Here is a 15,617-nt window from a genome sequence, read left to right on the forward strand (position 1 = left end):
CCTTTGAGACAATTACGTTTTTTTCCATTATTTTTCCATAGCTAATTAAATTTCCATGCATTTTTTCCGCGAGAAATACATTTTTCATATTCACTTCATTTTTTGTTCCATACGCATTAAAATAACACACTACGTTCCCTATCTTCGTTGCTTTTATTGATCTATTATCCCCCAAGAAGATATCAATCGGTTTCTTTAGTTTTATACTCTTTTCAAAATATTTCTCATCGTTGACAATGTGATCGCTACATCCGCTATCTAGTAGCCACAAAATTTCATTGTTACATAACTTTTCGGCCTGCGCCGCATGCGCCGTCGCTACCCATGCGCTTGCGCCCGAATCGTTGCTGTGTTGTTGTTGTTGACCTATGTTGGCTCCCTGCCGATAAGAGTTTCCGCGCCCTCTGCCATAGCTTCCTCTTCCTGCTCTGCCTCTGGTCCGACCACGTAGCGAGCCTCTCCAACTGCCGTTGCTCCGTCCAGAGCTGACGCCATCTTGTCCCGCATAGCAATCGCGTGCGAAATGCCCAAATTTTCCGCACTTGAAACAGCCTTCCCTTTTTTCCTTTTTGGCGGCAAATACATTCGATTTTCTTTCTCCTAGGTCATTTTTATTCTTCATTTCTGCTATTTGAATTTTATTCTTCACGTAAGCTGCTGTCTGATCTTCTTCTTTCAGTGCATCGATCAAGTCACCGATGTAACTGTACTGACTTGGTAGCGTATTCAACATGTAATTCAATTTTTCTCTTTCATTTACGTTTGCGCCCGCACTTTTCAATTCGTTCATGCATTTTTCAAATTCACTAAAAAATGTCGCCGAGTCTTCATATTGCTCAAGCTTCATTTTTTCTAGTTTATTTCTATAAGCAATTTGTAGCGCCGTAGATTCCTTCAAGTATATTTCATCGAACTTTTTTATAATTCCGTGAGCCGACGTCCCGTCGCACACGAACTCCAATTCCCGTGCAGAAATTTAATTCCGGTGCTGCCTAGCACCTGGCTAGTTTTCCATGAATCTGGCTTGGCAATGGCTAGGTCAGCTGGGCTGAGCCAGTCCTGGCGTGTAACACATTTCTACGCAGTGCCTAGCCAGAAGGTCTGACTAGGGTCTAACCAGTAAAGTTAATAGGGTCTAGCCAGAATCCTTGCAAGTAGCTATTCATATAATTATCGGAAAAAAGGATAAAGGATAAATTCTAGAATGAATATTTCGCAACGTATGAAAGTTCTATTCATTTATATTATTATATTATTATTTTCTTCAATACATCATATCAGTCAGCAGTAAAGTACGTAGGATTTTTTTTTTAAACATGTAAGTGAAAAATATGTTAGTAGTGAATTTCTTTTTTTTTTAATACATCACTAAATAGAAAATACGTAAGTAACACATATTTTTTTTATTTTTCAAACCCATCAGTGAGTAGAAAAGTACGTAAATAATGACTTTTTTTTTAATACTTTTTTTTTAATCAGTAAGCACAAAAGTACACAACTATTTTGGGAAGTTTTCGAATACGTTACTAAGAAGATTTGTCTGTGGATTTACGAGACAACGATTCCATGCTGGTGCCGCTGCAATGTACATTGACACAAACTGATTGGACTGCAGCGATTGTAGTACTCTTTGCAGCTTTTTTCTTTAGTCGAGATTTACGATGCCCATCCCAATCGACGGCATTACTCAGGCAGTTACCGAGTTCTCGATAAACACTCTTTTCAGTTACATGTGTCATTGATCCCTGCGCTCCCTCTTTGTATTTCAACAAAAGCACATCTGGAAGAAAAGACTTTAGTTAAAAAAACTAAACAACCCTGCTTTCTTTTTCTTCTAAAAGAGCAAATCGTGGTGGAAAGTCTATTAGTTTGTAAAGTTGGTGTCATCAATTTCAAAATTGCTTTAAGTCTTCACGATGATAGGTCTTACCTAGACTGAATCCAACTATACCTACAAGGCGAAGTCTGACATACCCTGAATTGTACTGTAATTTACTTCAAAAACGAAAAGCAGGCAGTTGTCTTTTCTCTTTTTAAAATGGGAAAAACCTTTTGGCATACCTATACGGATTCTTCGAAGATGAGTGAACAAAAATCTATCAGGTATGATTTAACGATTGAGGTTAACGATAATTGTGTTACCTAGCAATATTCCACAAAGTTGTGTCTCTTTGAAAATGCGTTTATCCATGCCAGCCTTCACTGCGTTGAAATTCAAGGCCACATCCCGTGAAATATTTTTTTTCAATAATGCCGTCACATTTTTTGGTAAGGTTGCATTGTGGTCGAAAACGAAATGCAATGTACTAGTCTATAGAGAGATTGAAGCAATGAGTGAGATATTGTATAAGTGACAATACAAATTCAGTATCCAAATTTTTTTACTCACGAATTCTTTACGAAATTTTTTGTCAGCTTTTAATTTCTCGTCGAATGCGTCAAAGTCCTTCAAAGTCGTTACAGGCAGGTTCAGATCATATTGTGTCGTAAAACTTTGGACATTTGCCCCATGAGCATCCATCGCTAAGGCCGATTTTTCAACGATGGCCTTGAGTTTGTCGATGGCTTTGGTTAGCATTTGAACATCGTATCTCAGTCCGCTAAGGATATCACAATCTCTCTGATTCAGTTCAGAGCTATTTTCTTTAGGCACATTTTTTGTGGATTTTGACACTTCACGTGATGATCTTTTGCTCAGTTTTCGTTCAATTTCTAGAACAAAATTTTGATGTAAAAAAATTAATTATAATGATGTATTATTCGACGAGGTTCTTGGTGTTTCTAGAAATTATTCATATCAAATTAGGTTCCAGAAATGTCGAAAAACGGCAATTGAATTAAACAATTTAAATAGTTTTTGTACACACCTTGAACGTGGTTTTTGCCGGTAGAGGAAGCATGTTCTTGTTTTGATTTTTGCTTCGGTTTTTTTCTGGGTTTGATCACATTGCTGTTTTCATCAGCTGTTGACTCATTGTCAGTTTCTGTCATATTTTTAAGTTTTGTATTTTTTTTCTTGGCCTTGATGCTGTTAATACAAGGAATTGGGTCAGATGTTTCAAAGGATGCTGTAACAATATATCCGCACTTCTGATTTTGCACAAGAGTGAAAATTTTGAGGGCCCTATCGAAGAAGCGAAAATTGCGCCGCCATTTTGGTCACCCAAGTGTCTAATTTATATATGTATAATATATATATTGTATATATTATATTTACAGTCTACATTTGATGCATAATCGTCATTCCTGGAGGTGTTAATGGGTTGCACTTGCATCAACTTTTCAGCAATTGCTTTATCGCCTTTGACTTTGATTCTCTGATATGCTTTTTTAGCTGCCTCTGATTTTTTTTCTGGTAACGTTCCATCCTCTGTGTATACAAATTTCTTGTCTGCTAATACTTTGAGACGTTTCATTGCATCATCATAAGTTGCTAGAAGAAGAAAAAATATAACAGAAATTTTTAACCTTCCATTATTTACAAGAAATGTTGCTCTCAGCTGAACTTTTTGATGCTATACAAATTATTTGGCAGTGAAAAATAAATTTTGATAATTTTAACTTTTTATTGCTCGTCTTCACATGTACACGATTCAAAATTGATGTGTTAAAAAGCTCAATGTATATTTGATCGGTATACGTCTAGATCTGAGATCAGAAGACACGAAATCAATCATGTGCTTGTGTTATTCGTTGCCACAACCCACAAAAATATATGAATTTTTGCAAAGCCGGCTTCTACAATATTGACTCTGTTAAAAGTTTCAGACGTAGACTATGTGACGGCTACACAGTGCAAGCTTGTGAGCTTCGGATGACCCTCAGAACCCAAGATTTTCATATCTTCTGATTTCAGCTCCGTCGACATATAACTGGGTTTACTTATAACTCTCTGAGAGCAGTGACTTTAAATACTGATCGAATCTTATGGCGTTATAGTGAGACTATACAGACGAACCTTTGTGATATGAACTGAATACGTCATCTTTTCAAAATTTAACAGTTATTCCCCTTTGATGATTATTTCCGAACAATATACAAATCTAATAGAAAACGCAACAGATCATTTACTTACTCGCATGTCCCTTGAGTGTTATTGGGTAGACAGGCCAAGATTCTTGTAGAGGGCTTTGTTCTTTGACGAGCCAACACAAAAGTTCAGAGTCCTCTACTGAATACGGAGGTGGCATGAATTTGCATTGGCATCTGCCAGTCGATGGGTTATAGGAAATCCAAGTCGATGGTACGCATTCTATCGTGCCTCGTTTTTGTTTTCTATTAGGTGGATCGAATTCGACTAATTGAAAAGCCTTGATGGCCTCTTCTGCCTCTTTATCATCTCCCATTATATGCTTAAAATACGAAGAGGGATTCTGTTCATAATATAAAGGCGTCTGTTATATGTATATATGCGCTGTTACAGGTTTAGTAAGATTAGGTTAGGTTAGGGTAGAGTACGCACGTGTCATATTTATATAAATAGTTTCTTATTGTGTCGTAATAAATATAAATGTCTGTACTTGAATATTCAAGGACAACTTACGAAGAATAGTCGATGGCACAGGTAGCTGTTATAAAAAATGATAAGCGATGCAATGTAAGGTTAGCACGTGGGATAACACGTTCAGCGAGCCGTTCGGTATTTGCGCAGCACGTTTTGTGTTTTGTACACTTTTGATCACTTCTCACTTCGTAAAGTTCAAAACAGCTTGCTTTCGTAATAATTTTAATGAACCACTTACAAAAAAATTCCAGCTTTTTCAAATGATTGCAATTTTCGTGAAAGAAAAATCCAGGCACTTCTAGGCTTTTAGGACGCTGTACACAACACGTGCCGGAACGACGATAGTCAACAAGTCGCCACTATCGACATGTCGCCACAGTCACGCGCGTTATTTAAATATCGAGACACATCAGAAACGTCCTCGTCAAAAATAATTCCAGTGTCGGCAATTGATTGACGGTCTTCCCATACTCAAACGAATAATATTGATATATGTATTATACATATATAATATATATGTATATTTATACATATATTATTCGTGAAAATAAGCTTGCGCATTACACCTTGTGACACTCGCCCTGAAATTAAATAGGGATAATAGTACATTTCTAAACAAGTATGGATAAGGCTTTTTGACGAGACGTGAGGTTTACGGCGCGAGCCGAAGGCGAGTGCTTGTAACACGCATGTCAAAAAACCTTATCCATACGAGTTTCGAGTTGTACTTTTCATCACTAGAGCCACGAAATCACGACGAAGTCGCGTTGGTCGAGATTTTGAGGTTAGAGTACTGAAAAATATTATTTATTGTTAAAATATAAAAAGATATCCAGCTACTTTTTTCGGATTAATACAAGTATATACGTAACATTACACTGTATACCACGTTTCAACCGACCTGTGTTAAATTAATGTAATAGAGATATTCCATATGTTTTCTCTCTTCCAGGCAAACGTAATATTATCATTTTGCGTTTGATTTGATCAATAGGGCACGTAATTGTAGTTGCAGATGATCTGTCTTCAAGCACCCATTCTTCCAGCACTCTCGAATCACACGGATACATATACAGCGACTCTTTGATTTTCCATTTTTTTCCAATAATTGTCACGTCTTCTAGATTGTCATCAGGGTACGACATAAGATTTATTTCGAGAATAGTGCCATTTTTAAGAAGAACTACATTATCGGGAGCCTTGACCGAAAGTATATATTTCCCTTTGAATTTCAGTTTCGATATCGCTTTGTGATTCATCCTACAATTTGGGATATCACTATTCTCCTTGAGTATCTCTACATACTGGGGTAGAGTTGCTTTATGATTTTTTATCGAAAATTTCTCATTCAAGCGGCGACAGATTTGAGCCAATGGTCGATTTGGCGAATGGACTAACTTTTTTATGTGACCGAGTGCATTTTCAAAAGGAAATGTAGTTATCTTTGTAAGGGAGCACTTCATGTTCTTAGCATCATCGGCCATATGAATTAAGTTATGAAGGTTCATGATTTGCGAATCTGGGCCATAATATTGGCGCATAACTAAGAAAAAACTTCTGAGATACTTCTTTGCAAACCTGTTGTACCTGAGGGCTAGATCTTCGCAGCATAAAATTCTGCATGCCGCATGAAATAATAAAAAATGTTTACATAGTCTATTGTTCAAAATACCCTTCAAGACTACAACTCCACAATATAATAGAAAAAATCTAAACTCGGTGGCCTTCCACTTTGCTATAAACGCTACGGACCGTGGTTTACGTTGAAATTCAGAAGTTACCAGAATTTTTAAATACTCCATTCTGCGAGACAGTTCGATTCGACTTCTGCGGCCTAGTCTGAGATGGAGATTGCCTAAAAGCCAAAAGTCTTTCAAAAGTTTCTTCATCACACCATGACAAGCTAAGTGCAAGAAATCGAGAATAAATAACAAGACCAAGTTTACTGCAGGTCTTAAACGTAGCAATGGCGAAACACTATTGTGATGCTCTCGCTGCCTTTGTCTATTAAAGTCCTCAGCACTTCGTTCAGGACAATCCGCATCAGGAAATACAGTAGATCTGCCAGGTCTGCATCCTCTCACGGTACACCTTTCACACGCATAATATCCAGTATGACCCTTAACACATTTGAGGAAAGACCTAGCTGGCGTATCACATATGAAACTTTGAATTTTTACTTGAAACAGTCTGCCATTAATGTCAATACCATTCGCTGATAGTTGGTTCATTTCCTCAATGAACTCATCCAAGAACTCATCAACTCTTTTTGGTTTTGTAGAACCTGCGTATATAGCTACAGGCACCGGCTCGTATATGTCTGGTTCGTGGACAACTTTACACAAAATGGGCCACAGTTGAGTGTTACTTGATTTAAAGAGAGGCAGTCCGTCGACATTAACTTGGATCAAAATTTCATTACCTATGTGCACTTCTTCATTGACACAGGCTCGAAGCCTTTCAGCAATACCAAAGTACACGAATTGTCCCATATTTCCATCATAATCTTCCATGTCTTGTATATCATAGGCCACTGCCGATGTACGTAGAAATGTTTTTGCTGTCTTTGGAAGTTCAGGCAGCAATCTTCTCCTCAAAATCACCAAAAGCCCATCCAATTGAGAATGACTAAGGTGTTCTTTTATTGCCCATTTTCGAATTTCCTCAGCTTCATTTCGTTCATTCAAACTATCGTCAGTCGCTTCATTTATAGATGAGCCGATATCACTGTTTTCATCAATGACACTGGCTGATGATACACTTTCTTCGTGGTCTATCTGAGAACCGTCACCTGAGTCACCATTCTCTTCGTCGATCTCACTTTGGCTATGTTCAAGTAATTGTTCAGAAATACCACCCTCGGATACATCTTCTTCAGACCTATTACTATTTTCTTGATCACTGACACCTGCAATTCATACTTGCTTTATAACAACTGAAATTTTATTTCACTTATAGGTTGATGCTTATATTACACACATTCAGTTTCGGAGTTGATGTCAGAGTCACTGTCATCATTTAGCGGATGGTTCTGTGGCACAATAGTGTTTTGATGAACGAAACGATGCCTTCGCACACGGTCGCGTGTTCGTCGTCGTTTTTCAATTATGTTATTCATTATGCTGAAATAGATAGACAATAAAACATAAAAATGATAGGATAGAAATTTTTAGGTTATGTTACCTTCAAAACATATTTACTATGGTATTCTACATTCCCATTACGAAGATTACGAAAATCAACTCACAAATATCACAGTGGACGTCTGGAGTAAACTTTAAAAATTATAAGTTGGAGTACTGATAAATAATGGTAAACACCGGTAATAAGTTTTCATCAGCGAACAACGACCAGTTTCTGGACAGTGTTGGCTAGGGAACGCGGAATTGGGCCGAACTCGCCAATGCCGAGGCAGGGCCTGTACAGGTTGCGCTAGCCAGTAAATCACTACGAGGTGCTAGAGAGTAGCCTGGCTTTCCAGTTCAAATTTCTGCACGGGTTGCTTGTTTGAAATTGCACTGTAAATATAGTTGATCGCTTTTAGATCGTTTTCGTCCCATTCTTCTTTATCTATACTTGTTTTTTTTTTCTTTTTATCACCTCATCACACTTTTTCATTCTTAGGAACACCATTACTCTTTTCTTCCACATGTTATAGTCTTCCCCGACAAACACTGGTATGGTGGTCCTTTTTTCCTCCATCTTGGATCTTCTCCAACGTTCTCGAATGTTCCTTCGTGTTCGAATTTTCTGCGTTTCACATACGCGCACTTTCTCGTTTCACTTTACTTTAGGCCAAGAAGGAACCACGGACCTCTGCTACCATGTTAGAATGGTTGGGAAAAAACGAGACTCCAATAATTCTATTGGTATATTTATTATATAGAAATACGTTAGGTTAATATTCGAATTTTCTGGACAACACCTGACATTCGTGGCGCTTTCTCTGCGATCTTGTTTTCGACTCGATTTGACTCTGTGTACCGAAAAACAACACTCTTGCTTCTCACACACTCACTCGGTATTAGAATACATACGTGTAGGTCAGATTCGGTTTCCTCAGTGTCACTATACATTACAGAGTGTAGATATATGTGTGTACAATATAAATGTATAGTACATACATGAACAGTTCGACCTGGCGTCCAGGTTCCACCAAATTCCAATGGATCCCGATCACAGCGCAAAGACCGCTTTTTCGACTCCTCACGGCCATTTCGAATATACTAGAATGCCATTTGGCTTCAAAAATGCCCCATCCACCTTTCAACGTCTAATAGATCAGGTTCTATCGGGATTACAGGGTACAGATATGTTTGTCTATTTGGATGATATAGTCATTTACTCCCGATCCTTGGAGGAGCACGAAACCAAATTTCGGAAACTCATGAAGAGATTGTCTGATGCAGGACTAACCCTGCAGCCAGATAAATGTGAATTTCTGCGTAAATAAGTAGCATACCTAGGTCACGTCATCACTCAAAATGGATTGAAACCTAATCCGGAGAAGATATCAGCAATAAAAAACTACCCAGTTCCCAAGAATCCTAAACAGATCAAACAATTTTCAGGCTTGATAGGCTACTACCGAAGATTCATTCCTAACCTTTCAAAAATTGCTAGACCTATTAATAATTTGCTAAAGAAGAATAGCCCTTTCCTATGGACAGCAGAACATCAATTTGCGTTCGAAACACTACGCGATAGTCTGTGTCGAGAACCGATACTGCAGTATCCAGACTTCGAAAAACCCTTCGTCCTAACAACCGACGCTTCAAAGTATGCAATAAGAGCAATACTTAGTCAAGACAAAGATGGCGAGGATTTACCAATCGCGTATGCATCGAGGGTGTTACAAAAGGCCGAAATCAATTACTCGGTGTCCGAAAAAGAATTCTTAGCAGTCGTTTATGCCGTCAAGCATTTTCGTCCTTATCTTTACGGTAGAACCTTCACTCTGGTAACAGACCACGAACCACTAAAGTGGATCAAAAACGTACGGGACCCGACTTCTCGTTTAATGCACTGGAGACTGAAGTTGGAAGAATATTCGTACGTCACAAAACATAAAAAAGGAATAGCGAACTCTAACGCAGACGCGCTTTCCAGAAATCCACCTGTCGACTCTTTCCGAATTCTACCTATTACCTCAAAACGGCCACGACCCGATACAGAATGCTCATCTACTGACGCCCACAAACGCGCCAAAGTAGCTCACCAACACCCAACGCGTGCTCGCGAACCAGATACGCTATCTTCGTCTACCAGCGCTCACAAACGCACCAAAATAGCTCACCAACACCCAACACGTGCTCGCGAACCGGATACGCTATCTTCATCTACCGGCGCTCACAAGCGAATGAAACATGTAGACCAGGACCCAATACAAGCGCATGGATCTGCACATGAATCCACCAGCCCTTCCCCACGAAGACGAAACAAAGCATTACAAGACACTTCGACTTCTACTGTTACCTCTGACTCAAGTGCCAGTATGACTGACAATAGCAGCGCAACGGAGGCACCGATCGTAGTCGATGAAACGATCAAGCAAACTACGGAACGAATTCAACCACTCACCTCATCTGAATCAAACCAAAACTCCGGTAAGCCCCAGGGTCCTAGTGTTAAAATACGTGAAGAACAGTCCGACACACTGAATAAGCCGACACCCGAAGCCACTACCAGTAAAGGACGAAATTACGCCCCTCGATTCACGGAATTCGTAACAGATCTTAACCACCTACCATTAACGCATAGTAAATTTATTCGAGAGATACGCGCCAATCTCCTCGACTGACAAGATAACTTAGCCCACTGCATCTCGGCAGACTGCAAGACATCACGAGGAGTCGCGGGACAACTAATCAATAGGTAAATAATCACCCGAGATCAACTACAACAACTAGACCCTGAAGTAACGAACGTATTGACACTGCCACATGGTAACCGCCTCATTTACAATCTAGTAACAAAAAAATACCACTACCAGAAACCAACTGAAGAAACACTGTTCAACGCCCTAGTAAATCTAAAGAATTGCTTAGAACAAGACAAAGTCAAATCGCTCTCGATTCCAAGACTAGGCTGCGGCTTAGATAAGTTAGACTGGAACCTTGTTAATCGGATGATCCATTACATATTTAAAGACTCCGACATAACGATCACCATTTGTAATTATCAAAACCCGACTTATGACTCGACATCTTCTGAATCTGAAGCAGACGCATCAACACCCAGAATCCCTGCTCCCCCTTTAACTCGTCGGCCAATGCGTCGGACCGGCACTAGGTCAGCTCCAAGACATGCTCCGGTTTCTACTCCCTCGCGCTACCCAACTGATATCTCGGAGAGTGACTCCGTGACACATGATCCGGAGTCAGCTGTTGAAGACACGGATAGCGATGCCTCCGTTGTACCTACGGCAACGCTACCACTTTTAGGCTCACAACGTCGCGACAATCCCGAAGAGCGAAAACCGTACCGCCCCCATATTGACAATGACAACTTTTGTTGCTTAGATCACTTCATACAAAATCAAAATGACATATTACCAACACCCAACGTAACCGAAACTAATGACGGACTTCTCATGTCGTGCGACAATTACGCTCATTTCGTATCAGCTAATTGTGGTTGGACAGAAGGACTAGAAAAACAGTTGATAGACGGAAATCTAATAAGCATGGAATCCTTTCAAAACCAGAATCCAGAAATATCCGACGTAATTAAAACTCGGTTGAAAAATAACAAATACATATTTACCCTCGTAGTGAAACCACGTCAATCAGACCCGGGCAGACTTGACGACATTTTCTACACGTTAGTTAACTTGAGGATTATCTTGTCCGGACTAGACATTCGGTCCATATCATTCCCCATGTCAGGACCAGGAGTTGATGATATTCTACGATCTATCTTTAAAAAACTCATTTATCACATTTTTGCGGATTCAGACATTCGAGTAACACTTTGTAGAAATACTACAATTATACCAGACGAACGATTACGCGAAGACATGATCAAAGAGTACCACGAGTCACTGATCGGAGGACACCAAGGTGTTACAAAAATTTTCAATAAAATAAGAGAAAAATATTTTTGGCCAAATATGAAAAAGCAAATTCAAAATATCATCAGATCTTGCGGCAGTTGCCAGAGGAAAAAACTAGTCAGGATCAAAACAAAATTACCCATGGCAATCACTGACACGCCCGCAGAGGCCTTTGACAAAGTAGCTCTAGATTCAATTGGTCCACTCCCTGTTACGAAACAGAATAACCGCTACCTTTTGACGATCCAGTGCAATCTGACCAAGTTCTTAGACGCCATTCCAATTTCCGATGCTACGGCAAAAACGATAGGGACAGTATTCGCTAAAGAATACATCACGCGCTATGGATCTCCACGAACTATACTCACTGACCAGGGACGAAACTTCATGAGTACCGCTTTCAAAAAAATATGCAGGACGTTCAAAATTAAACAACTACGAACAACCGCCTATAGACCGCAATCAAACGGCTCATTAGAAAGAAGTCACCTCGTAATTACCGAATACATCAAACATTACACCAACGAAGGTAAAGATTGGGATGAATTCATACGTTTCGCCATTTTCTGCTATAATACAGCGAAACACGACAGTACACATTATTCACCTCACCAGCTGATCTTCAGCTCGGAAGCTAAACTACCGACAGATGCGATACTAAGCAACACATCCACGCATACATACGATACATTCCTCCTTGATCTAATAGCGAATCTCACAGACATCCGTAAACGCGTCGCGTTGAACCTGAAACAAGCTAAACAGAAAAGTAAAGAACACTACGACAGAACGATTAACCCACAACGATTTGAAGTAGGACAAACTGTCTACCTATTAAACGAAACAAGGTCAAAATTCCAAGATCATTATAAAGGCCCGTATGTATTCAAACGAATAATAGATGACGTTAACGCCGAAATATACCTCACGCTAAACAAAACTAAAATAGTTCATCTCAATTAACTGAAAATCGCACATACATGGTAAAATCCCACATTAACCCCTTCAATAGCAAACACAGTACAACCGACAATAACAAGACGCGATTTGCTCAGTAATCACGCTTTAGCAAACTCAGTAGAATATGTATATCATTACAGGGCCAGTGCGGAAACCACCGACCACGATGAAATAACGTACACAATACAACAACTTGACGTTAATCCCGGCATCCACTTTGAACAAATAAACAATCTACGGACATTCAACGAAGAATGGACGCTAATCAACTATGTGGATCTTGGTAACATGCTATCCCAGTTATTAAAAATTACAGACTATTTGAACAAAATACGCGAAAAATGTACTAACTTAGCAAGTAGATGCGAAACGAGTGACCATATAGAATTGTTAGCCAACAGAATAAGTACAATCAAAGAATACCAGAAGCAAATAAAATCATTAATTGGTCATCGCACAGTTAACAAAGCGCACCGGGAGCTGGCCAAGTTAGCAACGCAACGCGACAAAAGAGGAGCCTCAAACTTTGTGGGAAGCCTCTCCAAATCACTTTTTGGAACACTAGATGTAGAAGACGGTGAATACTTGAACCAACAGATAGATAATCTATACAACGATACAAACCATCTAGCAATCCTGCTAAACAAACAAACAAATATAGTGCAATCGACACTAGGCGCATATCGTAACGAACTAGATAACGTTGCATCCCACAACGAATTACAAGACCGCATATTGGCAACCCTAAGCAACCAAGTGACTATCTCGGGAAGATTCATGTCCACAAGCAAGAATGCAATCTCACTTATTAGACACCTCATTGACCTAGACAGATACATGAATAATTACGAACTTGATCTTAACAACCTAATAGACGCTATCCTCTTTGCACAACAAGGAATAATACATCCAAAAATATTATTTCCAGAACAACTGATTTCGAGCATCCAACACATTCAATTGCTGAAACCTCTTCTAGAATTTCCCGTTCCTATAGACGCCGCATACGCTGAAGAGTTAGTCCGAGTATCGAAAGTAGAAATCGCATATTTTGAGCCGCGATTGATTTACGTCATCTCAATACCCATATTAAATAGAGATACTTTCAATTTATACCACTTGCTACCCATACCAGTTAGACAATCCTACGACACGATTTCCAACAAATTCGCATACATTCAACCCAGTGCCGACTATATAGCAATAACATTAAATAGAGCGTCATACTTCCAGCTATCCGAACCGAAAATCAACAAATGTATCCTAACGCAAAACAGATAAATTTGCAGACAAAGTCAACCACTATTCCACAGCGCAATCCACAAGCTATGCGAAGTCGACTTGTTTCTCCACTCCTCACAATCAGTAAAAAAAAATTGCGACGTTAGACTAACATCTTTCGAGGGCACATATTGGACGGAACTTTCCGTCGCCAATGCTTGGATATTTTCTTCAGCAAAACCAGAAACCGTACATATATTATGTCCGAACGACCACACCTCGCGAATCACCATTTCAGGAGCCGGAATATTACGGCTAAATAACAAGTGCACCGGTCACACAGGTGAGGTAACACTCTCCACAACTAGGTATTTGACCTCATCGGAAACCCACTCATACATCCCGAACTTTACCCTCGATCTGGACCGGATGTACAAAAACTTTAATTGAAATGAAACCACAAATTTATCCTCAATTGCAATCCCCCCACTCCACAAAACCTCGTACATAAATGTACATGCCTTGGCCAATACCGGACTATCGCTGCAGGATATCGTAAAACAAGCTACTGATATCAGCACACACCACCGCACACAGCGCTATATGTTTCACATCAAGGACGCTCTTACTTACAGCGGTGTAGGTTTGCTATCTCTCGCAACCCTATACTTATTCTACCGTCACTCATGCCTCGGCAAGGTCATTACTCTGTGCACACATTGTAAAACAAAAAAAACGAACCAGACATTTAGAGCCATACAAACAGGGTATGACAATCCAATCGAGCTAAATATTATCCACCCACCTACTTCTTCTGTCCTACCCATTCCCAACGAAGTAGAAACCTATCATGCAGTTCCTCACACACCACCTCCGCTTCCTTTAAACCCACCAGTACTGAAAATCTTACGAAAACCTTATTAAAAATAGGCAACTACTATATTGCTACCAAGATCTGCTGTTGCGCTGTCAAACAGACATAAGTAAAATAAATGCTTGTGTACACTACTGCACTAAAATGATTGTAATGACGATCTTATACCCTTAGTTTATAATTAGCCCAAAATATATCTACACTCATAACCGATATCATTGTACGAATAGGTCAAACTCTGTATCTCGATATATCAAAAAAAAAAAAGTAGTATTACTTAGTACCCAGCGAATCAAAGAAATCATTGTTGTTCAATCTTGAGTGTACTAACTCGCTTCCATGCGCATTAACCCGAGGCGCCTAGCTTTAAACAATATTACGTAACCATAGTATTATAACTATATGCCTTACGCTCATACGTAATCCAGAATATAAACTTACTATTACAAGCACTTATCCTCAAATATCCAACTAATGTTGCTAAACGCATCAATCAATATTCAATCTACATTCATACTGCGACTACATACTTGTAAACACACATCAATTATCATTTTCATATATGCGGACAACATATTATATTCAGATTATAAATACCATACACTACCTATAATAAGAAAAATTGTAAAACTAATTTTAAGCACATACTTTGAAATCATGTTTCACTACTGTATATGACATTTCCACCTTCTTGCTTCCCATATTCTGGACCATATCTACCGCTATGCTCCCTCTGACGGGGGGGGGGGGGGGGGTGTTACGTCCAGCATACCACTTCTCTCTATTTTTCCTACTCGCTAACTCTCCCACAGTTCTTACATTAATCTCATGGTCTCTGTCCTGTCCTCTTATCTCTACGTAGTCTCACGCTATTCACTATCGCGCTTACTCATCAAATTCCATTCCCTAGTCCTAGCACTGTCACACCTTTTCTGCACCCGTACGTTTTACGTCTCGAGGGACACTCTTATTCTAACTCTCAACAACGTCACATCTAGACTTCT

General features: G+C 39.4%; 2 protein-coding genes across 6 annotated transcripts in view; one reads left to right on the forward strand and one right to left on the reverse strand.

The window, feature by feature from the left end:
* The window catches only part of LOC124294980 (dipeptidase 1-like), a 1,606,684-nt gene that overhangs the window by 579,806 nt on the left and 1,011,261 nt on the right, over positions 1 to 15,617 (forward strand). The window lies entirely within an intron of this gene.
* LOC107226623 lies at positions 1,357 to 7,924 on the reverse strand. Of its 2 annotated transcripts, XM_046742826.1 has the most exons (11): positions 7,752 to 7,921; positions 7,484 to 7,626; positions 6,927 to 7,412; positions 6,286 to 6,839; positions 5,406 to 6,121; positions 4,076 to 5,085; positions 3,218 to 3,433; positions 2,868 to 3,068; positions 2,390 to 2,712; positions 2,143 to 2,311; positions 1,357 to 1,780 (listed from the first exon to the last, which is right to left on the reverse strand). In XM_046742826.1, exons 6-11 carry the CDS (start codon positions 4,344 to 4,346, stop codon positions 1,527 to 1,529), a joined length of 1,434 nt encoding a protein of 477 aa, XP_046598782.1. In that variant the 5' UTR covers positions 4,347 to 5,085; positions 5,406 to 6,121; positions 6,286 to 6,839; positions 6,927 to 7,412; positions 7,484 to 7,626; positions 7,752 to 7,921; the 3' UTR covers positions 1,357 to 1,526. The 2 variants fall into 2 exon arrangements, with proteins under 2 accessions (XP_046598782.1, XP_046598783.1); XM_046742827.1 differs by lacking the exon at positions 2,143 to 2,311 and having other exon boundaries at positions 1,628 to 1,780; positions 6,286 to 7,412; positions 7,752 to 7,924.

This window comes from Neodiprion lecontei, chromosome 6 (assembly GCF_021901455.1).
Source record: "Neodiprion lecontei isolate iyNeoLeco1 chromosome 6, iyNeoLeco1.1, whole genome shotgun sequence".
In the NCBI taxonomy this organism is placed as follows: domain Eukaryota; kingdom Metazoa; phylum Arthropoda; class Insecta; order Hymenoptera; family Diprionidae; genus Neodiprion; species Neodiprion lecontei.

Coding starts and splice junctions, on each gene's coding strand:
- LOC107226623 (XM_046742826.1), bottom strand. CDS start 4,346: ATGGGAGATGATAAAGAGGCAGAAGAGGCCATCAAGGCTTTTCAATTA. Junction 3,069..3,217: donor TTATGCATCAAATGTAGACT/GTAAATATAATA, acceptor ATATTGTTACAG/CATCCTTTGAAACATCTGAC. Junction 2,312..2,389: donor AAAAATTTCGTAAAGAATTC/GTGAGTAAAAAA, acceptor ATCTCTCTATAG/ACTAGTACATTGCATTTCGT.